General features: G+C 41.8%; 2 protein-coding genes across 8 annotated transcripts in view; both read right to left on the bottom strand.

The window, feature by feature from the left end:
- Positions 1-7,354, bottom strand: part of LOC127006699 (uncharacterized) — an 82,504-nt gene extending 75,150 nt beyond the window's left edge. For both annotated transcript variants that reach the window (XM_050876904.1, XM_050876905.1), the window contains exon 1: positions 6,911-7,354. The gene's annotated coding sequence lies outside the window, so the exon portion shown is untranslated. The remainder of the gene's footprint in view (positions 1-6,910) is intronic.
- A 211-nt stretch (positions 7,355-7,565) lies between these two features.
- Positions 7,566-24,585, bottom strand: LOC127006700 (PX domain-containing protein kinase-like protein). 6 transcript variants are annotated; one of them, XM_050876910.1, is made up of 13 exons: positions 24,419-24,542; positions 22,965-23,043; positions 22,470-22,661; positions 21,854-21,950; positions 21,114-21,340; positions 20,691-20,768; positions 20,323-20,485; positions 19,673-19,915; positions 19,348-19,439; positions 18,884-18,997; positions 16,655-16,729; positions 14,376-14,433; positions 7,566-11,381 (listed from the first exon to the last, which is right to left on the bottom strand). In XM_050876910.1, the coding sequence occupies exons 2-13, from the start codon at positions 22,983-22,985 to the stop codon at positions 11,047-11,049; spliced, it is 1,695 nt and encodes a 564-aa protein (XP_050732867.1). In that variant the 5' UTR covers positions 22,986-23,043; positions 24,419-24,542; the 3' UTR covers positions 7,566-11,046. The 6 variants fall into 6 exon arrangements, with proteins under 6 accessions (XP_050732867.1, XP_050732863.1, XP_050732864.1 ...); XM_050876911.1 differs by lacking the exon at positions 22,965-23,043 and adding an exon at positions 12,356-12,383 and having other exon boundaries at positions 11,233-11,381; positions 24,419-24,585; XM_050876912.1 differs by lacking the exon at positions 22,965-23,043 and adding an exon at positions 12,356-12,380 and having other exon boundaries at positions 11,233-11,381; positions 24,419-24,585.
- Positions 24,586-25,955: the final 1,370 nt, after the last annotated feature.

Below are 25,955 nucleotides of genomic sequence, written 5' to 3'. Positions count from 1 at the left end.
GAAAGATGAACACGAGAGAGAGAGAGAGAGAGAGAGAAGAGAAAGGACGAACAGAGGAGCAAGGGAAAGAGTCGTTTATATTTGGTCATTTATCTTATTTACTACCTCCGAGAATGACTGTCTGGCGCGATGTATAGCCGGCCAGGGCAAAATAAAAGCCAACACATGGACACTGCGTCGCTTAGGTTACATGCTACACAAAGCTGGTGGACTGTCCTATGCCCCAAGCTTCCCTCCAAACGCCTACTCCTCCCCCTACAACGCCTACGAAAATGACGCTAGCTTGGGTAATACATAAACATAGTCTTTTTTTTTTATATCACTGCTAAGACTACCTCGACCAATGCCCTTAACCTTCCTCCAAACGCCTACCTCCAAACTCCAGTCTCCCTTCACAACGCCCACGAAAGTAACCTATCCTATATCCTTCATGCTAGCTTGGGTAATACATGAACATAGATTTTTTTTTTATCATTGCTAAGACTACCTCGACCAATGCCCTTAACCTTCCTCCAAACGCCTACCTCCAAACTCCAGTCTCCCTTCACAACGCCTACGAAAGTAACCTATCCATATCCCTCATGCTAGCTTGGGTAATACATGAACATATATATTTTTTTATCATTGCTAATACTACCTCGACCTATGCCCCTAACCTTCCTCCAAACGCCTACCTCCAAACTCCAGTCTACCTACACAACGCCTACGAAAGTAACCTATCCATATCCCTCATGCTAGCTTGGGTAATAAATGAAATAGTATTTTTTTATCATTGCTAAGATTACCTAGACCTATGCACTTGACCTTCCTCCAAACGCCTACCTCCAACCTCCAGTCTCCCTCACACAACGCCTACGAAAGTAACCCGTCCTATATCCCTCATGCAAGCTTGGGTAATAAATGAACATCCAGTCTTTTTTTTATCAGTTTATCATTGCTGGGACTAACTCGTGACTCCTATGAAACACACCGCCCTCTATAACGCCTACCTTCAACCTCCAGTCCCTCACACAACGCCTACGAAAGTGCCACTTCTTTTTTCTCCTAACGCTAGCTTAATATATGAACATCCAATCTTTTTATCATTAATGTGGATACCTAAGACTCCTACGCCACGAACCTCCCTCCAAACGCCTACTCTCAACCTCCAGTCCCTCATACAACGCCTACAAAAGTGACCCATCCATTTTTTCCTCACGCTGGCTTAGGGTAATAAATGAACATCCAGTCTTTTTTATCATTGCTGGGACTATCTCGAACTGTTCTATGTCCCGAGTTCCCTTTCAAACGCATTCTTTCTACCTCCAGACACCTTCACATAACCCCTACGAAAGTTATCCATCCCTATTTCCTCACCTTAGTTTGGGAAATATATACATGTTCACAAACGGAAATGAAGTGAAATAGAGAAACAAAAGAAAAAAATGAAAGAGAGAAATGAAAAATTAGAAAAATGAAAAGATCAGAAAATACAAGCGAGAGAAACATGCATTCAGTTTTATCTTGTTTTATTTTGTATATTTGCTAAGACTCCCTCGGGACTCCTATGACACAAGCCTTCCTGCACAACGCCTACCTCCAACCTCCAGTCGCCCTTAACGCCTACGAAGTGACGCATCCTTTTTTCCCCTCACGTTAGCTTGAGAGAGAGAGAGAGAGAGAGAGAGAGAGAGAGAGAGAGAGAGAGAGAGAGAGAGAGAGAGAGAGAGAATCACAAGCGGGGTAGGATTGAAAGTGAATACTGGATAGATGAATGAAGGGGAGGAAGGAGGGTAAGGAGGAGGATTAACTATATAATACATGCAGATTCACAATTTTTATATATATTTACTAAGACTACCTCAACACCTGCATATTGCGATTCTAGGTTCGTACATTTTTCTTCTCGCGTTAAATGTTAAATGTTAGTTAATACAGGTTTTGGCGGAGAACTATTAAGTAATATTTTTAAAGTTTTATTAGTGTAATATAATACAGCTTGGGTAATTTAAAGGCGATGCGTACATTCACAGTTTATATTATTGTTGAGGCCACAGTCTTATAAGTTCTATATATACATGAGTGTGGTTTTCTTACGGTTCCACGAACACTTCTTCTCATGGTGGTTGAGAAGAAAAAAAAAATGTTTACACTCAAGGTTCCAAGTTACAGTAGTCTTTTTTTCTTCTCGGTGTGTGTAGCAAATTTTCGATATATATATATATATATATATATATATATATATATATATATATATATATATATATATATATATATATATATATATATATATATATATATATATATATATATATATATATATATATATATATATATATATATATATATATATATATATATATATATATATATATATATATATATATATATATATATATATATATATATATATATATTTTTTTTATCAGAAGTATATGAAGGTAAATAATGCTTTTGGTTTATGTAACAGCTGCGAGCATGATAGAAGTCACAACCCACAACCTGCTGTAGCCGTGAGTAGCTGAATGTGGCTTTGGTTATTATTACGAATCTGGTTCAACGACCGTCGAACTCTCCTCCTCCTACACATTATTTTACTCAGGCCATTTCCAGGAAAAAAACACAGAAGCCGACGCATACATTACGAATGATTGCTTTGAAACTCTCTAAGGTTCTGTGACCGTGAAAGAGATGGACGTGGCTGGGAATGGAAAATAAATGGAAATGAAATCGAAGCGTGAACCGATTTCTGGGGTAGAATATAAAGGAGATGAAGGGATGAGTGGAGAAGGAGGGACGAGGAGGGGGAAGAGGAGGGAGAAGAGGAGGAAGGGGTGGCAACAGGGACTGAGCAAACAAAAACAGAGGAGGGAGAGGCGAGAAGAAAGAGGGGGGAGAGAGATAAGGTCTGACAAAGAGAGGGAGTGACATCTGTTAGGCGAAGGGAGTGAAGGGATTAAGAAGAAATAAAGAAAGAGTAAGGAGAGCGGGCGAGGTTTTTATGAATGCATTAATAAGAAATAAAGAGGGGATAAGGAGAGTGGAAGAGGTTTTTATGAATGCATTAATAACACTAAAACCTTGAAACTGTTATAAGTGGAAACGCTAAACTAAAAAAAAAAAAGTTGAGTGCCTGCAAGAACTAATTAAAACGATGATGTATAGAAGGGAGGAGGAGGAAGAAGGGAAAAATGAAGTCATGATAGAGCAAGAATTTATGAAAGAAGAAAAAGATGGAAGGAGAAGGAAGAAGGGAAAAGGATGAGGAGGGAGGAAAAGACATGTGCGTTGAGTCAAAACAGAAAGTAAAAATTTATGAAAGATGAAAAAGGAAGGATGGCGGAGAAGGAAAGAGGATGAGCAGGAGGATGAGGATCAAAACAAGAAGATGAGCAGAGGACGAGGAGGAAGCCATGTAAGTTAGCAGCGGTCTAAGATTACTTCAAGTGGCGACTCCCTATAGCCTCAACATGCGATACTCGAGTAAGTGCCTCGCCTTACACTGTAGCCAACACGGAGGGGGAGGCGGAGACAGCTCGCCTCGCCCACCCTCCCTCCCTCGTCCCCCATCCACTCCTGCTGCACGTGAAAGCTAAACCAGAGCCCAGAACAAAATCCTAATCGCGCCACTGACACCGAAATCACTCAGCGTGCCTAATACTCGCTTCCCTTATCGTGGAACATGCGAGTTTCCTTTACTACAAAACTATATTTCCAAGGATACGATAAATTGCTTGTTCAACACCACCAGTAAATTAATGCATCACGTACACGCATTTGTTTATTTTTTCCAACCTCATCCCTTATCGTGGAGCATACGAGTTTCCTTTACTTAAGAACTGCACTTCCATGGATACGATAAACTGCTTGCTCAACACTAATACATTTGCATCACGCACACACCCACATTTTTTCCCAACCAAAGCTTAGTCACTGGCATATCTTTTAACCTACTAACCTCCTTTGCTCTTATATGCAGACACACTACGAGGGACAAAAAATTAAAGCAAGTTGAAATACACATCTGCCATCCCTTCCCCGCCGGTTGTCAGCATAAAAAACTCAGGTGATGATAAGATTGCTTTTACCCGCCGGCAGCACAAGGGCTATTCTGATGCAGGAAGACCTAGGCTACTGAGGGCTTATCACTTGTACGGCTTGTGGTGGCGCCCTGCATGGTCATGGGTGGAGCGGGAGGGACATCAAGGCCAGGGGAAGGGAGCAGAGGTAGCGGGGAAGGCGTAAAAGGGAAAGGAAGATGAACAGGGAAACCGGGAATGGCGTAGAAGGGAAGGAAGATGCTGGAGGAGGGACAGAAAGCAGAGTACGGGAGCAGAGAAACCAGGGGCGGCGTAGAAGGGAAAAGAGGATACTGAGGGAGGGATGGAAAGCTGGGGAAGGGATGAGAGGGACCAGAGAAAGCATAGAAAGGAAAGGAAGTTATACTGGGAAATAGCTGAAACCAGGGGAAGGGAAGAGAGGAACCATGGAGGGCAAAGAAGGGAGAGAAAGATGCTGGGGAAGGAGCTGGAAGAGGAAGAGGAAAAAAGAGGAAGGGAGGAAAAGGCGAGGAACTGTGGTGTGCAAGAGAGGATGGAGGAGGGAGAAAAAGTGAGGGATTGTGAGAAAAAAAAGGGGGTAGGACAAACGAGGGGATGAGTAAAGATGAGAAAAGGGCATGAGGTGTGGGAGGAAGTGAGGGATGGATTTGAGAGGGTGTGGATGGATTTACAAGTGAGGGGAGAAGGAAGAAGTGAGGGAGCGATGTGAGCCGGGGGGGGGAGGGGGGGGGGGAGCGAAGTGAGCAAGGGAAGGAAAGGTACGAATGCGAGCTGGGATTTTCAAAGGCTAAGGGAGGTGGGGGAGGGAGAAGACAACGGGGGTGGGGGGCAGGAGAACATGTGTGTCGGGGTGGGTGGGGAGGCAGAGGATTACGAAGCGGAGAATCAGACTGCGAGGATGAAGGCTTTGTTTTGTGTGGAGGAAATGGAGGAACGAAGATGAGGCAGAGAAAGGGAGGGAAGTATACGAAGGAGGGAAAGGGAGAGACAGAGGAGGAGGAGGAGGAGGAGGGTGAGGTTACGAGCTATAATATTTCTCCTTCCTTCCATCCCATACCATTCTAGTGTTCCTGCCTCTGCCAGATCCTAAAAATAAAATACAAACTGAAACACGGCGCGATGAGCAACGATTCAATCTCACTATGGTAAGTCTCTCTCTCTCTCTCTCTCTCTCTCTCTCTCTCTCTCTCTCTCTCTCTCTCCAAGCACTTCCACAAGAACCAGCGGAATAATGGTGGTTTCTGACAAATTTTCCGAGCCATCACCCGCCTTCCCTCCTCCCTCAACCTCAACCACCCTCAGAACCCACGCTCCTTCTGGCAGCCGTCCACCTCCCTCAGTCCTCCTCAACTTGATACTCTCCCGGTGCTCGCTGTAGTCCATCCGTCATCATTTAGAGTGCATTTGTACCCACACAAAGTAGGAATTCTGACAGTATGATGCGTCTCTTTCACATCTCTGCTTGGACAAACTACGTGATGCTTTTATTCAGTTAGCCTGCTGCTTTTCCTTTACTTATTTTTCATGTGATTTATCAAAGGAATTTATCTGTGGTCAGCAAAATAAACACAATATATTCAATGCAAATGCAAATGCAATGCAAATGCAAGATGGCGCCACAATAAACACTCGCCTGCGCCAGAACGGGCTGGGCCGACCATCAGGCCCCACCGGGAAGATACCTACCGGCGCAATAGGCAGCGACGTAAAAAAAAAATAAAAAAAAAAAAAAAAAAAAATCCCTCTCAACACAACCAAAATAGAATGTTTTTAACAATAAAGAGTTAGAGAATAATTACTCTAAATATTATTTTTATCATATTATATATTATTTACAAACATAACATACATCGCTCATTCGACATTATGTGGCAAGCATTACGGACTGCTTAGCAAGCCACCACACCGCTAAATAAACAAGACTTCAAGATGCACTATTTTTGGCGGGGGTGAGCGGGAACTGGATATGTTGTGTTTATTCTGCTGACTAAACAGATCAATTCCTCAAGTCAGTCAGACGAAAAAGGAAAGGAGGAGCTGTAACCGAATGGAAGCAATACGTAGATCGTGCCGGAGACGTGTGTTCTATTTTCTTTTTAACTGTTGCTGCGGTGAACTCCAAATAAAAGAAATGCATCATAACTAAGAAGATTAAAGCCCCCTCCCCTCCGCCAGGATTACGTGCCCCCCCGACCAGCGCTGCAATATCGCCGTGCCAGCAGCGGCGCCCCGGGGAATACAAGAGCCGCTGCCTAACGACGAGATTCAAAGAAAAAGAAACACTAAAGATAAAAAGACAGGCACACACAGACAGACAAAGGCAGCGACTGTTAGCATAGCGGTCAGAAAGGGCTGCACCACCCAACAAAAATGGAAAGACAAACCACGAAATTTCACGCACAATAACTCTGATTCGTGTTACGCGTGCATAACTCGGCTACTTGAATCAGGCACTTCAAGCAGGCAGCCAGGCATGGTACTCCCGGGGGAAGAGGCACGGCAAACAAAGAGCACCAGGAAGAGAGCAGAAAATCCACCTGTCGCAAGGCATGAGGAGGGCAGTAGTAACAGTAGGAGGCAGTAGTAATAGTAGCAGCATTATGAGGCATGCGGAATCAATACTGGGCGAGAGGAGCGCCTTCCCCCGTGGCCCACACAGAGCACACGCCCATACCCATGCATGCTTCGCCTCGCATTCCTCTCCAAATCTCGTAAATGTTGCCATGGTAACAACCCCCTCAGGCCATGGGTTGGCGCCCTGGACGAACCATCTGGTGAGGCCAAGCTCCACGCCTCCACCCCTACCCCCCGCCCCTCCCCGGCGTCCCTCAGCCTTCTACTGGCGATAATAGAGAGTACGTGGGCCTCACCTCTTCATAACACCTGGTGGAGATGGTGGTGGCGGTGGCGGTGGTGGCGGCCTGGAGGTGCACGCTGGCTAGGGCGGTGCTCACCCCCAGTCGCCTCCCCTGGGCGGGTCTCACTTCACTCCCTTCGTCGGGCACCCACGCCAACACCTCACAGCACTTGTAACACACTGGAGACGCTTCCCTCCTCCCCGCGGCGGCTGGCTGTAGGGCGGGGAGCTACGGCTACAGGGGCACCATTCCTACAGGTAATGGGAGAGCAACAAAGGCGCCCAACGCGTGTAAGGCGGCGAGCTTCACAGGTGCGCTATGGGGTGAACCTGGACTACCACGTGTGTTTTATCAACGAAAGGTCGATTCTTCCTTTTCAGAGGCTGAGATAACGGAATAACAGTTCACATTAACTTGAGAGGAGAGCGGGTGCAGCGTGGCCCTCCCCGCGGCACACCTTGAACTACACTAGCGCTGGCTCGCTCGGGCTCGGTCGCTCCCCGAGTCCCCGCCCGCCCCGTCACTGTTACCGCACCCAGGCCGCCGCACACCCCGCACGGCCACACCACCGCTGCCTCACGCCCCGTCACTGTTCCCGCCCCGTCACTGTAACCACCCCGCCACCCATAACAGCCCAGTCTCATACTGCCTCATAACTGTTACCGCCGCAAAACTTACTGCCCCGTTACTATTCCCACCCCGCCACTGTTACTACACCCAGGCCGCTACACACCCCGCACACATGCCTCACGCCTCACACCCACCCATCACTGCCCATGTCACTAATTAAGATAAAACCACAAGTACTCCTCGACTAATTGAGATGAAGTGCACACTGAACCTTGCGTGACCTGTAGTTAGTAGTGTGACGATAAGGCGTGGGTTCATGTACTATACTACACTCAGCGTCCCCACCCCCCTTGTACTACATTCCCTCCCGCCCCGCCTCCCGTGAGCAGTGAACAGTGTGCTACTACCGCGTGCCACCGCTCTGCTGGGGTTACGTCGTGTATATTTAGTACAGTATCAGATGGCTCACGCGCCTAAACCAAGCTTAGCGGGAGGTGGTGGGAAGCTACTTATCAGTGTATCTGACAGTGTGGAGTAAAAGTTTTGTTCAAAATTAGCTTTATTTCAGTACCCATACATTTCCGTCAGGAGGAATACGTAGTTGCATATAAAAATCTTGTAGTCTTTTTCATACTCTGGGTAATCATGATATATTTTGGACAAAAGACAGGCCCCCTACGTAATTGACTAGATCTCTTCACAGCATGTATGCATCCAAATAACAATGAAACAAAGATATTATCGGCGGTTACTATATCTCATATCTATGTCACAAAGGCGAATCTGATAAAATGGGACATCATATATATCTGAATAACTATTAATAGGAAAAGAAAATAATTCAGTTTTACGTCTCAACTTGAACCTCGTGTTCAACGTCTGGCTGACTGGTGACACCGGTTCTGCCTCCACTGACCCCCCCCCCCCAACACACACACACACACCTGTCTCACGGACTATCTCTGGGCCCAGGAAGGAAAGTGAAAAAAGAAGTCGGTCCACACTCCGGACACCCGCCCAACATGACTCATTCGTTAGAAAAAAAAATCACCGTCATCTGATACGATGAGGTGAAGTAAGGTGACTTTACAAGTTTTCAGTCCGGTCCTGTGCAATATTTAATATTTCATTGTATGTCCCTAAAATACTCAGTCAAGTTTATGAAGAGAAAAAGCCATTCAAGAACATTTACAAGAGTGTAGTATATAAGGAAATGATAACAAGTTCTGTGAAAGAGCGGGGTTTCAGCAGCTTTGAATCGACCGTAATCAATGGACGAATTTCAACAGATTTAAGGATACTTCAATATACTTATACTTAACACAGTAATAACTTCAGCATCATATATCTTTGGCATACCTAGTCAGCGTCAGTGTGGTGAGGCAACACGCGCCCCCAACACACCACTCTCAGCAGCATTACCCGCCTCACTAATGACATGGACTGTTGTGGCTCATCAAGGCCGCCAGCACGGCCATTAATATAAGACTGGACTCATGCACGTACGCAAGTCGTCTGCTACACTTCTTACATAGACAAGTGTAAAACCGCTCAGACTAAACCTAAAACATCAGACTTTTGTGACATTTCTGTCAGACGGATAAACCGTGGACATTTTGAGATGCAAATATGTAATTCACCAATGTGAACTGCATGATGAACAGCAAATGAGATAGTGTTTGAGAAAGAAACTGAAGGTAACAATCATATTTCACACACACACACACACACACATCGAAGTTAACAAATGGAACAGCTTAGCTCGGACCCGGTAGACTACAAATAGGTAAATACACACACACACACACACACAAAAAAAAAAAAAAAAAAAAAAAAAAAAAAAATCCACTCTCCAGTTGTTCTTTACATTATCTGACAAGGAAAACAAAGATGACAGTGGAGAAACAGTACACAATATATCAATGTAACACACACAAAATGTGTTGCCTTGTCATATCAGCTTGAATTTGACGTAAATCAATGGTCAGCATTTACACATCACTTTGCAATTGCTGGATAAATGCTTGAAATTGTCTTATAAAAATAATCATCAATAAGTCCAGTTATTTCACAGTTTTAAGTAAAGTGGAACAAAGGGTTTAAAAAAAAGTATATAATGCCATTGCCCACAGGCAGACAAAGACATTTATGGCACACACCTCATGACACAAACATCAGTGTCAGTCAAGACCCTGTAGCAAAAATGAAAATATTCATATATCACCAAGACACTGTTACCACTTCATAGGAATATTATTTATATACACATATATATTCTTTATAAGCAAGATGGGCAGTATACATGCTCAAAAAGTGATATTAGACTAAAATCAAATGTAATAACTAAGAACTTATGTAAATTCATAAAAACAAGATATACATAAGGTAGACACCATTTCTATCAAAATAACAAAAATCACAGCTCTTACCACAACCTCAGTTAACCTAATTAGAATTATTATTGCAGAGATTTGCATTAACAAATCTGCAAAAAAAAAAGTGGTTTCTCAAAAAAGAATTTCACCTCTTCACACCACATAAAATCAATTTCCATCAGTCATCTTGACAGTCTACTTCCAAGGTCAAATTGGATCAGGACGTTATCTAATTACTAAAGACTTGGGTGAGACTGGTTTTTGTTTTTTATTATAAAGGTAATTTGGCCAGGTTGGTGAGCTGTTGTAGGGATATTTCCAGGGCAAAATAATGATATGATAATTCCATTTCACTGAAGCAAAAAATTCAGTCAAAAATAATGTGTAGAAAAAAATGGAAAATTATATTTCATTTAAAAGCAAATACCCTGAAGATGGTATGCATTAATAGTATGGTCTTTTAACAGCCAAATATTTCACACTGCCTCACAAACCTTAAGACTAATCAGTCACACACTGACACACTACTTTGAAAGTATGCGTGCACACACGCACACACACACACACACAGCAGCCATAAAGATGATGCTCAATAGGAGAGCTGACATACAAAGAGAAATTGAATAAGTATACTTTACAAGATTTGAAGGAAATAACTAAACTGCATTATTGAAGTATGAACAGTGGGATGCAGAGGCAGATGTCTCAGTATAAATTGACATAAAAGAAAGGGGATCAGACTAAAAATTAAGGAAGACTAGATACTCAAAATAATGCAAAGAAGTAAAACTTTCCAAGTAGCAGGACTGGGAAATGGAATAAATTTGCTGCAGAAACAGCCTAGTCTTTTCAAAACACCCATTAACTGAAAAGTAAGCTGAATAAAAAAAAATATAAAAATATGACAAAGCAAGCTTCAGCTCAAAACATTGTAATACCCTCTGGAACAGTCTTCCTTAGTCTGAATGTCCTGCCCATGACTTGAACTCTTTCAAAGGGGAGTATCAAGACATGTCTCCAACTGAATTTGACCCCCTCTTGTAGCCACTCCAGCCATCCTTTTTTACAGGAGTAGCATTAAGCGGGCTTTTTTGTACTTTATTTTTTGCCCTAAAGCTGCCTCCATTACTATAAAAAAATCTATATAACTATGTAATCACACACACACACACACACACACACATACACACATACACAAAAGTCTCAGATTACTGGTTTGCTAGAATCCTTTGTTTCTACGCTTTTCAGCCGACCCTTTTTGAAGGCCGTGATGGATGACAGGAGAGCAGTCCTTTCTGCATCTACAGCTGGAACCTCAGTTGATGTAGCAGCAGGAGCACCAGCAATAGCAGGAGGTGGAAAGAGTGCAGGTGGTGGAGGGGGTGGGACAGGAGAGATGGGCGTAGTAGGTGGTGGTGGAGGTGGAGGGAGTGGAGAGGTGGGAGATGAGGGGGTGTCTGGGAATGAGGCAATAGGAGAGGAAGTAGGGGCTCTGGGTGCCCCTCCTGGTTGGCTGTTACTGAGGCTTTCAGCATTACCTGCAGAATTAGAAGGGTCTGTATGATGCTTGTGCATTCTGAAGCTGCAAAGTATACATATGAGTATGCATATACCTAGATATACAATATGTGCCATATTATCAACTTACCAAAACCATTCTGTTATCACAAAATAAAAACAAAACAAAAAGAATAATAATAACAAAACTCCTCTCTCTCTCTCTCTGACCTTTTCTACAAGAAGCATGTATACACACAAATAATACATGAATATGTGCTTTGTAACACCCTCATTTGCATACCTTTTTTCTTTAAAAGTATGTTCAAAATGCACACACTTTTTTTTATATATTTTTAACGCACTTCTTACCTGATTTTTTTTTTTTTTTGCAAAAAAGTACATAAAATAGGGTGATAAACAGCATTTAAAAAGCAGGTTCTCTTTTACATACTTTTGGGGTACTTTTTAATGCAAAAAGTATGCAAAAGAAAGCATAAAAAGTGCATAAAAGGTAAGAACCTATGCTTCCACACACACATCTGCATAAATAGATATACAGTACTTGCCATATTACAACTTAACACCAAAACCACTAATATCACAATATAAAAACAAAACAAAACAAAAACAAAGTAATACTAAAAATACTGCAAAATAAATTAGCAATATGGAAAAGAGCCCCCAAAGCTGTTTTTATTTGGAAAATTACATAAAAGTTCAGAAGAAATCAGCTGTGAAGGGCAGATGGGAGGGCATAAAACATGCTGACTGAAAGAAAAAGATAAAATGATAGTTCAAGAAGTTCAAATCTCAAGCAACCACCACAGCAATGTTAGAAACCTTCTCCTACCACAACCTGAACAAGATAAGAAAGCATTGGGCATAAAAAGCATCATGCATTATGACTGGTAGTCATTGGTTAGCGCACAACAACTGTATGTTAGCATTACTGCAGAGTAACTAGTGACTGTTAATATTAAGGTCATGCACAGCAGCTCGTCTGGTTACTGACCGTTTTCACTTTGTTTCCTGCTGGACTGCTGAGAGGAAGACACAAAACCAACCATTATTCAAAATATACAAATAAAATCACTCTCCTACTAACACTTATTCCAGCTACAAACAAATGAAAATAATTCAATAACAGAAGTGATATATTTACTTGGATTTATAAACATTGTGACCTTATTTTATATCTATCTATCCATCTATATCTCCAATGCCCTGTCTCCTCACTGGAACTTCCCCCAGGCAGGTGTCCATGGCAGAAGTCTCTCCAATTTTCCTTGTTCCAGCACTTCCTCTCTGCACATTCAATCCCTCGCTTGCCAACTCACTTTCCAAAACTCATCTGCTCTGCTGATCCTCTTCACAGGTAGTCTCCCCCTGATAATCTCTCCCTTAATCATGTCCTAAAACACTCCTCACAAAGTCATCCTCATTCTTTCTTATCACATGCCCAAACCATCTCAGAATACCACATTTCACCCATTCAACCACACTACAATCCCCTCCCTTTGCTGTTACATCCATACCCAAACTTTCATACACATCTTTATTACTTTTTGCATCCAATCTTGACACACCACACGCATACTTGCAGCACAATACATTAGTTTTCTTCCAGTCTTCTGGCACTTCAACCTGGTTCCATACTGTATTAAATATCCACAGAATAATCTCCACAACTGCATCTCCATATTTCAGCATGTCTGCCATTTACCATCATTGGCAGCAGCTTTGATGGTGTATCAGCAAAATTTTGTTTTATCAGGTGACAAAACCTGTTGGTGACAAACTACTTGTCCAAGACTCTGGGGCCCAATAATTTGATATCTTTTAAGGTGAAGGAATATGGTGAAATGAATTCTAAGAGTGACAATAAAACTTGTAACACTCCTTGAACATTATCACTACAATGGAAGAAGAAAGCAAGCTTAAAACATAAGGGGGAGCAAAAGTGAAAAACACATAGTGCCACCATGTCTTCAATACATTATATATGTATATGTATGCATGTATATATATATGTATATATATATATATATATATATATATATATATATATATATATATATATATATATATATATATATATATATATATATATATATATATATATATATATATATTTATATATGGGTAGATGGTGTCTGAGTGGGTATCGTGGGGGCGCTCCCTTCACAGCGTTCTGGACGATGCGAGTTCGAATCCGCCGCTACCACCTGGGATTTTTCAGTCACCGCCGAGTGGCCTAGCACAACCCACATGCTGTCCTGAAGACCACACATCAATCCAGACTGTAGAGAAACTGTCTAAGGGAAATCAAGAATGAGCTCCAGGAGGAAGCTTGAGCCAAAAATAAATGGCGCTACTATAAAAATTGCCTGTGCCATGACGGGCTTGGGCTGACCACCTGGCCCCTGAAGAAAGCCTACCAGCACTATAGGCGAACAAACACACACAAAAAAAATATATATATATATATATATATTTATATATATATATATATATATATATATATATATATATATATATATATATATATATATATATATATGTGTATATATATATATATATATAACTTAATATATATATATATATATATATATATATATATATATATATATATATATATATATATATATATATATATATATATATATATATATATATATATATATATATGTGTAACACTTTAATTACCCTGAAAAGAATGCAAACATTTAATTTGTCAATGCAGAAATTTTTCATTCCCCTGTAAACACTGAATCCAGAGCTCAGTAAACAGTGCTCAGAATGATGACAGCAGACAGAGTTCTTATGAGACTCATTCATCGTGGCATATCACTCTGCCACTTACTTCAGCTGTGCAAGAGGAACTGCTGTTCTCCCAAGGACATATAAATAATATTGCAGATACAAGGCCAACAACTAGCCTGCAACTTCTTCACAAACAGGATATGGGGATTCACTTCCTCTAAATGCACACAAACAGGGCAAGTCACAGGTAGCCTCAAGCCTTCACTTACCTGAATTAGTGAGGGAGTCGCCCACTGATGCCAAGCCATTAGTCTCGAGGTGCAAGTGCTGGCAGGCGGGACAGAGCGAAGCATTAAACACACGGTGACACGGGACAATGGAGAGGAAGTCAGTAACACCTGTAAAGTTCTACTAACTCCAAAAAATCATAACTGGCTTTGCCATGGCAGAACTGTCAACTTCCAAGGTTAATCTGAGGTATGTTGTAACTTGCGAAAAGTTACAACCAGACCTGTGCTGGGAAGACTGGCAACAGTTCAACTTCTTCCAGGAGGAAGGAAGAGAGATAAATTTCCTCCAAAACATGTCTGGTAGAACAGGCACAGGCAACTTCATGAATAAACCTCAAATTATCCTCACTAATAACATTTCTGCCACAACAAAATTGTGTTGGAGGGCATTTGCCAAAGAAGTGTTTGCTGGAGGGAATCAGATCCTTCTATAAGGATGCGAGTGCCTTTGTATGTGTGAATGGTGAGTTGAGTGAAAGTTTTGGTGATGGTGTGGGTGTGAGACAGGGGTGTGTGATGTCACCATGGCTTTTTGATGTGTACAACTGTACATGGATGGTTGTATGAGAGAAATGAAAGTCAGAATGGGGGAGCTAGGTCCAAGGCCGAAAGTGAGAGGTACAGAGGAGACATTGGTGGCAGGTCTGTTTGCAGATGATGCAGTATTGTTAGCAGAAAATGAGAGGATGCTGCAGAGAATAGTGGATGAGTTTGACAGGGTGTGTAAGAGGAGAAGGCTGAGAGTGAATACTGGAAAGAGTAAGGTTATGGCATTTAAGCAGGCGAGAGAGCAGGTCATTGATTTTGCAAACCCGTACAGAGTTAGAGCAGAGAGCATAATGAAGTGTAGGATAAGGCTGGGGGAGGAGAGAATGGAGGAGGTGACCGAGTTTAAATATTTAGGAACAGTTTTATGTAAGCAAGGAAGTTTGAAACATGAGGTGAGGGAAAGAGCAGTGAAGGGCAGACAGGTAGTAGGTGTGTTGGAGAGAGAAGGAAGTGTGAACATGGAGGTAAAGAGGGGAATAAGGAACAGTATTATCCTGCAAACTCTGTTGTATGCATGTATGGATATGGAATGCAGCACAGCAATCAAGAATACATGCATTGGAAATGAGTTATATAAGAGGTGCATGTGGTGTTCCATGTTGGGATGGAGAAAGTAATGAAAGCGTGTATGAGAGATTTGGTATGGGTGTGACAGCGAAAGGGGTGGCTTGTAGAGTGGTCAAATGTGTGAAGCGTGGTGTGCTGAGATGGTTTGGACACATAATGAGAATGAGGGAGAATGAGTTTGGGAATAGGGTGTATGAGGGAAGGATTGAGGGAGGGGGTCTCAGGGGAAGATCACCTGTGAAGCAGATCAATAGGGTGAGTGAGTATTGGAGTGAGAGAGTTGCAAGTAGCAGGATTGAGTGTGCTCAGAGGGAGTGCCAGAAAAGGGAGATGGAGACACTTCTGCCACGGCCACCCCCTGGAGGGAAGTGCTGTGAGGGAGCAGGGCGTTAGAGATAGATAGATAGATTTAGTGGGGAAACCAGAGGGTGTGTAAGAGGAAAGACGAATTGTGTTTATATGCTAGTGAGACAGGCATGAAGTTATTATGGCTAGTAAAATGAAAGGTATTAATGAAGGTGTTGATATCAGTTACACATGTAGTGCATGTGATTAAACAATAATATATAAAAATACATGAGGATGATATGTGAGAGAGGGTAGGGATGTTATTTGTGAAATGGAGGGTGAAATGGTAGATTGCTGAATGGCTCAGACAAGAGTGTCAAGGTACACATATATTTGCTGACAAAATAGAATAAATGAATAGACCAAATAGATAAATAAATAAATAAATACTAGCAAGGGGTATGAGGAGATTCTCTGTGAGGTAGGGAAATAGAGTAAATGGAACATGATGGAAAAATGTGAGATGAGTGACATTTGTAGCAAATAGCCTAAAAGCAAAGATCTGAGGATTAGGACTTTCTTGTCATGGTTATCTTTTGAGGTGGAACTGACAAGGGAATGAAGTGTCAGGATAATCAATGAGTATCTAAGAATAGTGAATCAAGATATTAGAAACACATAATTGCATGCTAATAATGCTGTTAGAAATGTTGACATGAATACCAACATGCAGACTCCAAGCACTACCTGGAAATAAGTGCACAATGGTAAATGTCATAAGTATGATAAATGTTATCAATAACATCAAGAAAGGAAACTACTACACAATAAGACAGACGATGTATCCTCGTTACCTTCTTGGGCCGCGGTCTGTTGGAGCGCTGTGATACAAATGCCTCTGCCTTGGACATTTTCCTCTGCTGTCGCACCTACAATGGCAATGAGGCAAAAATGAAGGCAAAATACGTGTAGGTCAAATAAAGAAAATATTGATACTTAGGTTAACAGAAATCAGAAACCAGAATAAACCAAATATTATTCATTCAGCTTGATGTCAATGAGGGAACTGATAAAATTTTTAACTCTCCAATATCCTCTCCACAAAAGAATAAATTACAACTAGGTCTTCATGACAAAGGGGCAGAGCTCACACAGGATTGGGATTTGAGTGCCTTGATAGATTGCCACTTTAGTTATGCTGCCATGATTCCTTCATTTTAAGAGCTACAACACAATTTTGCCATAGTTTCACAGCTCACTATTATTTGCAAGGTCCCTGGCTCAGGAGCTTTTGAATGTTACTTTTTAAAGATTCATACAAACCCTAGTCAAAGAGAAATCCATGTGTACAGATGAACACCTGTACACAAAATCATGGAACTGCAAGAATATACTACACTCAGTTTGAATATATTAAATTTCAAATACTCTAGGTACCTTTTTAAACTACTCCTATACCTCATTTTAACATGCTGGTTTTTACCTTCTTAGTTATCTTATCAAATAGATGCTGAAAACCAAACAGTACATTATACATCTCTGCATAAATTCTACTGCCCAGACAACTACAGGTTGAGAATCCGTTATCTGAAATCCCTGGGACCGCGAGTGTTGCGGATTTCGTATTTTTTTGGATTTCAGAATATGCAAGCCCTTCTGACATTTTCAACAATATCTTTACACCACAGAGTACACAACACGCGGTACAGGTAACTCTCGATTTACGCGAGTATTGTGTCCTTGAAGAGGTCGTGTAAATCAAAAACAATGTAAATCAAACAAGAGGTAGGTTTCTATCAAAAAATAAATATTCACTTCACTCAGTGAGAGAGAGAGAGAGAGAGAGAGAGAGAGAGAGAGAGAGAGAGAGAGAGAGAGAGAGAGAGAGAGAGAGAGACAGAGAGAGAGAGAGAGAGAGAGAGAGAGAGAGAGAGAGAGAGAGAGAGAGAGAGAGAGAGAGAGAGAGAGAGAGAGAGAGAGAGAAAGAGATAGGAGAGAGAGAGAGAGAGAGAGAGAGAGAGAGAGAGAGAGAGAGAGAGAGAGAGAGAGAGAGAGAGAGAGAGAGAGAGAGAGAGAGAGAGAGAGAGAGAGAGAGAGAGAGAGAGAGAGAGAGAGAGAGAGAGAGAGAGAGAGAGAGAGAGAGAGAGAGAGAGAGAGAGAGAGATTTCTATCGAAAAATAAATATTCACTTCATTCAGTGGAGCGAGAGCGAGAGAGAGAGAGAGAAAATATCCAAATCAGCGAGATATCCACTCATGCACTCAGTCTCAGCCTCACTCGTGTGAGGAAGAAATGAGGGACACCATGAGCGACTGGCTAGTATTGGTACAGGTACCGAGCAGTCTGGTACTGGTTCTGTACCGTATAGCTGGTACCGTTAGTACCGGTACCTGCCCACCCCTACAATGTTGAGTGGCGTGGCAGCGTGGGTACTGTATTTTTGTTCAAGTGGCGCGCGGGAAGAACTGAGCTCAGCTGTGTGGCCGCGGCGCTGTGCGAGTCCAGTTGCATGAGACATCTGGTGGCCACTCCATAAAATATCGCGTATAAGTGAAAAAACGTGTAAATTAAAGATTTATTTGGATTTTGGACCCTGCGTTATTTAAAAAACGCGTACACCAAACTCGCGTAAATCGAATTACCTGTAATCACAATGAGTAATGAACGAAGGTGTTACTGTGACGACTGCTGACAACAAACTAACGCACGGCAGCACCAGAGTTGCCAGGACTGTGTTCCCAACCAATTTCATCCCAAAAGCCACCCAAAACCTGCGGTGGTGGCGGGCAGATGTTTTACACCCAAGATGTCAACGCACCAGTAAGTTTACCTGCCCAATTGGGCGGGTAAACCGTGGACCTGGCAACCCTGAGCAGCACACAACAGCTGTATATGGTGGAACCTTCCCATCACTGTGAATTTTCCATTTGTGACGCATCACGTCAGAATTAAAAAAACTTTTGGATTTTTGAATTTCGGATAAAGGATTCTCAACCTGTACAACAAATAGTACAAAGCACAATGTGTTATTAATTTCCTTCCCCCTCTCACTACAAAGGGACAATGCATCCCTCCTGTCCCACCTTCTTCTGGTCGGCTGCCAGCCTGGTGAGGAGTGTCTGGTGGGAGAGGGCCACCGCCTGCTTCACGCCAGACGGCAGCTTCAGGGTGGGCTTCTCATAGCTGTGGAGGGGAACCTACAACATAGTAAGAAACCATTATTTTTTTTTTTATCATGGTAATCATTACTATCCTACTTTCTATTACCATACTTAACATCAAGAATGTTGAAAAATGTAATAACAATTGTTTTATGTAGATAGCACAATAATGACAGACACTTAGGACCTAAACTCCAAGAAATAATTGGAAGAGCAAGAATATCTGAGACAATCAGAGTAAAGGAAGAAATAATGGTTCTCAGGTTAGCTGAGAGTGAAAAAATAAAGGAATGAGTGGGAGACATGGAGGGGAGATGAGGAATGAGATAAGTATGGAATTAAATTAAAGAAATAGAAAGTCATCCCGGGCCAATGCTTCCTCTCACCTGATTGAAGAAGGGGTGTGTGAGCAGCCCAGCCACTGTGGGGAGGCCATTCTTACATGCCTCACCACTAAGAATGCTCTCCAACACAGACCCTAAGAAAGATATGATGAATTCCTTTACCATCCAGATTAAGATGGGTGATAAAGGCAATATTCCATCTTTATTCATGGATGATTTGACCTTCATATGTTCTCCCCTCCTTTGTATTGGTCTGCCCTAGTTTCTTATATCTTGCCTGTATCCCCTTCCTTAACCTATTAGTGGGAAGTATTATAACAATTCACTAGGGTATATTAACGCCTCCTCTCTCTCTTCCTTGACTCACTAGGCATGGGGGAGCACTCTGGGGGGAAGTCCTCACACGTGTCTGCTTCTAATCGCCTTTGAAAGAGCATTTCGTAGAGAGCGTGGCCAAACCCGTACACGTCCAGCGCTTCAATGGAGTTGATGCGGCGATGGTAGATAACTTGCCCCCGCAGCTGGTTTGGCAGCCCTACCACCTGGTTCTCAAGATCAAGCAGCCGGCAAACATTGTTCTCTATTACCATGTTCCCTGTGTGTACGTGTCCTGCAGTGGGGGAAGGAGGAAGGATGGTGGTAAAGTATCCCATGTTTCATCATCATCATAACTACTGCTGTACACTGATGCCATCAATTTTGTGGCAGGTGACATTACAAATGATGTTGAACTTTCCATCAAGAAAATCAAGCACAAACTAAATTATTTGTGAAGTTAACTTTTTGAATGACCATGTTATAAAGCTGACTTTATAATCTGAATGAAGTAGTGTGGTGAAAGACATGAGCCACAGGAGGGTGTGATTCATATGTGTGTTAGCACACAATGGGGAGAGACCTTCGATGAGAAACTTTGGAAAAGGAAACCTTCCCTGACCAGTTCATGTCACCTTACTGCTGTAGTCAAAACCATGGATATGGGTGTCATGATTTTACAATGCTCCTGTCACAACTCACCATGCCCAAGACCCTTCTCATGCAGGAAGAGCAGTGCCTCCAGGATCTGTCTGCCATACACAGCACACTTCTTCTCGTCGATGGACACCACCTTGTCCCCAGAGTACTTGAAAACAGCACTGCCCTTTGGACGGGCCTGGTGGATCATGTCCCTCACACTCCCCTGAGGAATGCAGTTGAGTAAAGCACACAAATACAACAAACATGAGAAAGCGATATACATACTATGAATGGGGACACATCTATAATATATAGTATAAGAAACAAAGAAACTGCATATAGCATCTCTTCCTAGTAGTAATGCATCTCAGTGGCATCTACCTCTACTTGTATCATTCCAAAAAACCTGTGTCACCCAGACGGCTCACCTGGGGAAACAATGGCCGCACCACACAGACACCCGCCTCTGTCGCTACACTGCTCACCGACGGCACTATGTAGGGGTGCTGGCAGGGGACAGAGATGTGGTCAGTGGGTGTTTGTGTATGGCAGGAGCACATGTTTGTATGGGTGATGTATGCATGGGAAAAACATGAGGGGTATTTGTATTGACAGGCATGGGAGGTGTTTGCATAGGTAGGTAAGAGTAGTATTTGTCAAGGAAGGAACATGGGAGATAACTGTAAGGGAGTGAAGTACAAGCTTATACTGTGTGTGGGATGAAGCATTTGACAAACACACTTATATGTATTTCAAAAAAATAAAGTGAAAGATAAGTTAACACCCATTGAACAGCCATCCATCTAAGTTCCATTAATGAATCACAACCTGCCCTCACCTCCCCAACTCACCTGGCACTGGATGAGGGCGGTGAGTGTGGCATGAGTATCGCGCAGGTTCATGGCTCGGTCAGGGCCAAAGGGCGCCCACCAGAGGATGTGTTGGGTTTTGGGGTCGGCGAGTGGGTGGGCCAAGAAGAAAACTTTGGTGATCCGCGTCCCACAATGGGGCAGCGCCTCCGTCACTTCATGGCTCCCGCCCACCCGCAGCACCAGGTGGACATTCTGTCGTCCTTCCTCTGAGGTGTAAGAAGTTTTGTTATTTGGAGGGTGTGAAGAGTCACTACATAAAAAAAAAATTGTATGACAGAATAATATTGAAAGTTGAAATGGTCATGTCGGACTGTAGTTCCTGCCCCATTATGCTCAAGCTACAGTGATGACAAAACAAGACAATGGAAATTTGATTCAACTGATGAATCATTCAACTAATAAAAAGAAAATACAGAAGTACAAGTTTTAAGTATTTTTGATGCACAAACATGGCAACCTTATGTTCTACAGGCTTAGTGGAAAAAAAAAGGATAGTTAATCATCCAACAAATATCTCCATATATACTTTACAATAATGATCAGAATCAGCCACAGAGCAAATCCCAAAGGCCTGATGAGAATAAAAACAGGTAAATAATCAGGCAGCTTAGAAAGTGTGAATGGAAAAATACGACACTTGGAACTAACAATGACAATTATAGCTTACGCATACTGGTATGGAAACATTACTGGCTTTATGATGATTAGTAAATATTCACCTTGAAAGTTTCTTGAATAGTTCTTGGGGTCTAGAAACTGTCTGACTAGTAGAGATGAAGCGAGGAGAGAGTTTGATAGTAAGCCTTCCAGGTATTTCTGGGAATAAACAACAAATGATATTTCTCCACTGTGGAAAAAAATGCAGAATACATTAAGCTCAGAATTAATATTGTTCCATTATCTAGTCTAAAATTACATGAAAACCTATGATGGTTATGGTGACTACTTCAGCTCAAATATATAACAAAAGTTGCACTGTTAATTACCTCATAATATAGAATAAATTACATAGAATATTATCAAATGCAAAGCAGACAACAGAGAAGTGCAAAACATAATGTTTTCAAAGTCAAACACATCTTAAAGTATTGCATCAGATCATGGAAGTTCATATACACCAATACAAGATTTTCAAAATAGAAAACAGGCATTTAAACTCAAAGCAAGTACCTGGAACCTTGAAATTTAAGGAACAAGAAAAGACTCATTTAAAATCAAACAAAGAACTTGATTATATTTAATTGAAGTTCTGTTTGCACACAGCAAAATAAAAATGCAACTTCTCCTCAGTTAACTCCACATGTGCCAAACATTAAAGTGAGCCACTGGCACTACCTGTAGCGCTACCCTCCTCTCGTTAATGAAGTCTCGGTCAGTATTGCCAAACACTTTCTTTGGCGGCAGTGTTGGGAGTGCCGTCACCCCCACCTTGAGTACTGCATGCAGTTGCGCAAAGTCTGAGTATCTGTGGCTGACATTCCACTTGTTCTCCACGTCTGGGATCCGCCACACCTCCAGGATGTACTCCTTAAAAGAATGTTTGTTGTTTAGGGATAATGTTTATTTCAGCACAAACTTTTCCTAATGTCAGTCATCCTATAAACTGTATTAAAACCCTTCTTTGTGGTAGTTGTCATAATTTACAGAATGATTTGACTAATAATGTGACTTTAAATTATAAATTTCAATAAAAATCACTGACCCTTCATCTATATAGATGGGTTAGGTTTCTTTATTAGGTTGTTAGTTACTTTATTAGGTTAGGTATTCACTAAATCCTACGACTTTACAAACATGAGGATTGAGGAGAACTTTCAGTGCTAATATTACTGTTACAATGTTGACGGTCATGTGGAGCACTGCTATGGTGGCAGACTGGGGCCTGAAACCTCATCAACGGTAATGGTTACTGTGGAAAATTGAGAACAGACCTAGACAGAGCATTTGCCAAAGATTTTAGGCAATATTTACCATCCCTTTTAGGAATATCTTATTGTAGCTATGAAGTTAGTCTCAAATCTGCAAATGTTATACTATGCCTAAGGTTTCATATTGTACTGGGAAGTGCAATCTTCTCAACCGACTGTACAATGAGCATACTGTTATATAATTACACCAAACTCACTCCAGTGGGCAACAATATTTTGCTGATAGAGTGACTGTTATCTGGATATCATCTGTCTGATGAAGTTTGTCAGATATTACTCATTTGCATGAGGTTCTTTTAGTTTAATACAATGAGAGGTGGCAGGGGGTGGGGTAAATCTGAATACTTACCAAACATACCAAGTGAATGCCTTTCTAAGCCATGACAAAACTACCTTAGCTAAGCTTCCAGGGGGGAATATCCTGGTGTATTATTAGCCCTAAAACTGCTCAAGATAGTGTGCGACCAAGTTTTCCCTTTTGGTTGGGTCTCTAACAGTTTAATATAAAGTGACATAAGTTTAGTTATAACACAACATACAAAGTAAACACTTTCCTAACTCATGGCTGCGCTACTTATCAGCTTCTGGGGGAACATCCGTGTGTATTATTGGCCCAAAAACTGCACAAGGGAGCCTGTGACCAAATTTTTCCTTATTGCTTGAGGTTCCTTTAGTTTAATAGACCACGGGGTAAACCTAGATATCTACGAAATATACAAGTAAACCATGACTAAACCACTCATAGCAGGAAGCGCGTGACCCACAATCTTTTTACGTAAACAAACATCTTCTTCGCCAGCCTCCAGCATCAGTCAGGGGGCACGTGACCGCATAATACCTCGTCACTATACATGGCTAAGACTGGTTCTATCGACACGCTGATATCTCGTTTCTACTACATACAACACAATACATCAATGATAAGAGAAGAGCGGTTTGTTAAGTAGGAAAAGAGATGTCGGCGCGTGAATAATACCAATCTTTACCCACCATACTAACTAGGAACCATTTATTTAATACCCTGAAGCTCGTTTCCTACCACATATAACACAATACATAAATGAGAAGAGAAAAGCAATTGGTAAAGTAGGAAGAAGTTGGAATCGAGATATTGGAGCGTTAATACTACGAAGCCTTATCCTCTATTTTGCCTGGGATGGATTTATAGGATTTAATTAGCACCCTTAAGGTCACTAGAATCCATAAATTATGCTCCCTGGTCTATGCTTTGAAGATGCTGACTCGCCTTCCAGCCTCAGCATACAGCATGGGGAGGAGGAGGAGGAGGGGGCGGACAAGGGCGTATTTTCATCAATATCTCCAAGACCACTGAACCTCCAGCGCTGAAACTCTTACCACGTGTCCATCGGTGTTCTCTGTGCCGGTGATGGTGCAGACGAGCGGCTTGGAGTCGTCTGTGGCTATCCTGTCCTCCTTTCTCCGCTCAAACACGGCCATGGTGGAGTATCATGCCGACCATCAGCTGACTGCCCGGCCCTCGCTCCCGCCGCGGCCACGCCCCCGCACACCAGTTGACAGTTTGCCTACCTAACAGTAAAAAACGCTTCTGGTCCAGTATTATACCATTGATATAAGCGTCCCAAGATCCCAAGGAGTTCAGACTTAATGGTGTGAGTGTAGGTCTGAGAATCAAGCAACTATATAGGTGTCCCACGGTCATTATCATACCGGGATGTTACCTTTATTAATCCTGCTACCTGTTACTACGAAATTTTGGGGTTATCAGTTGTCAGTTTGCCTAGATGATAATAAGGACAATTTCCTCTCTAGTATTATCCGGTGTTACTTAAGCTATTTGTGGTTAGTAAGGTGTTTCAAAAAAGTCACGCAATAGTGTGAGTGTAAGTCTGAGAATCATGCACAGTACCCTATCAGCATGTTTATATATATATATATATATATATATATATATATATATATATATATATATATATATATATATATATATATATATATATATATAAATTTGTATGGTTTTCGTGTTTTGAGTACATGAAACGGTCGTAGAAATTAGTTAATAAAGAGATAACCCCTGAAATAGTTTAAATACCACGAGCTGTCAACTTGCCGCCGCTCTATCTACGCCCGGAGAGGTAAGTGACCTAGCAGCCAACAAACTCTTCACTTTATTACGCTTTGATCTCCAGTACTTTATTTTACAACTTACCTTGCACAAGAAATACCACAAGTCTCAGTCAGTGCATAGTTACCAGTGAAGAATACCGATATAATGTCACATACTACAGGTTTACTTATTATTCCTCTCCTTTCATTTTCTTCAGAACTTACCTTCCCATAGAAATACCTCAAGTCTCAGTCAATGCATAGTTACTAGTGAAGAATACTAATAAAATGTCACACAGTACAAGTTTATTTATTATTCCCATCCGTTCATTCCTGCTTTGTCAGTGATCAGCTGGCGGCCGTTCATTGGCGTGGAGGACAGACCTGAGATAACCAGTTTTAACCACGAGAGTCTAATGGGGGACTGAAGCCTTACTGATGTCCTTAGCCAAGACAACACCGCAGTCTCAACAAACAAATAAGGTGAGGATATCCGTCTTGTAGGTCTTCCATTTCCTGGCTGGGTTTGTCCTCCTTTATCATTCATCATTTCTCCTTTCGGTGAAGTGGGAAGGGTGTCCAGAGGTAATATATAAGCAGCAGATAACGAGGAAAGCTAATCCGCTTATTGAAGTCAAATAGGCCTTACATGTATACTGATAATGAATTAATTTAGCAGCACTGCATGTCATTATGGTCGTATATAATCATTTTCACTCAACATTTTAATATGCAGTCTGTTCTAACTGGATGTAAAAACATATTTTCATTTTTAATGTTCTTTCTCCATCTGTCTGTCTATCTGCCT

This window comes from Eriocheir sinensis, chromosome 33 (genome assembly GCF_024679095.1).
Source record: "Eriocheir sinensis breed Jianghai 21 chromosome 33, ASM2467909v1, whole genome shotgun sequence".
In the NCBI taxonomy this organism is placed as follows: domain Eukaryota; kingdom Metazoa; phylum Arthropoda; class Malacostraca; order Decapoda; family Varunidae; genus Eriocheir; species Eriocheir sinensis.
Note: the sequence above shows the minus strand (reverse complement) of the source record. Positions and strands in the feature narration are given on the sequence as shown.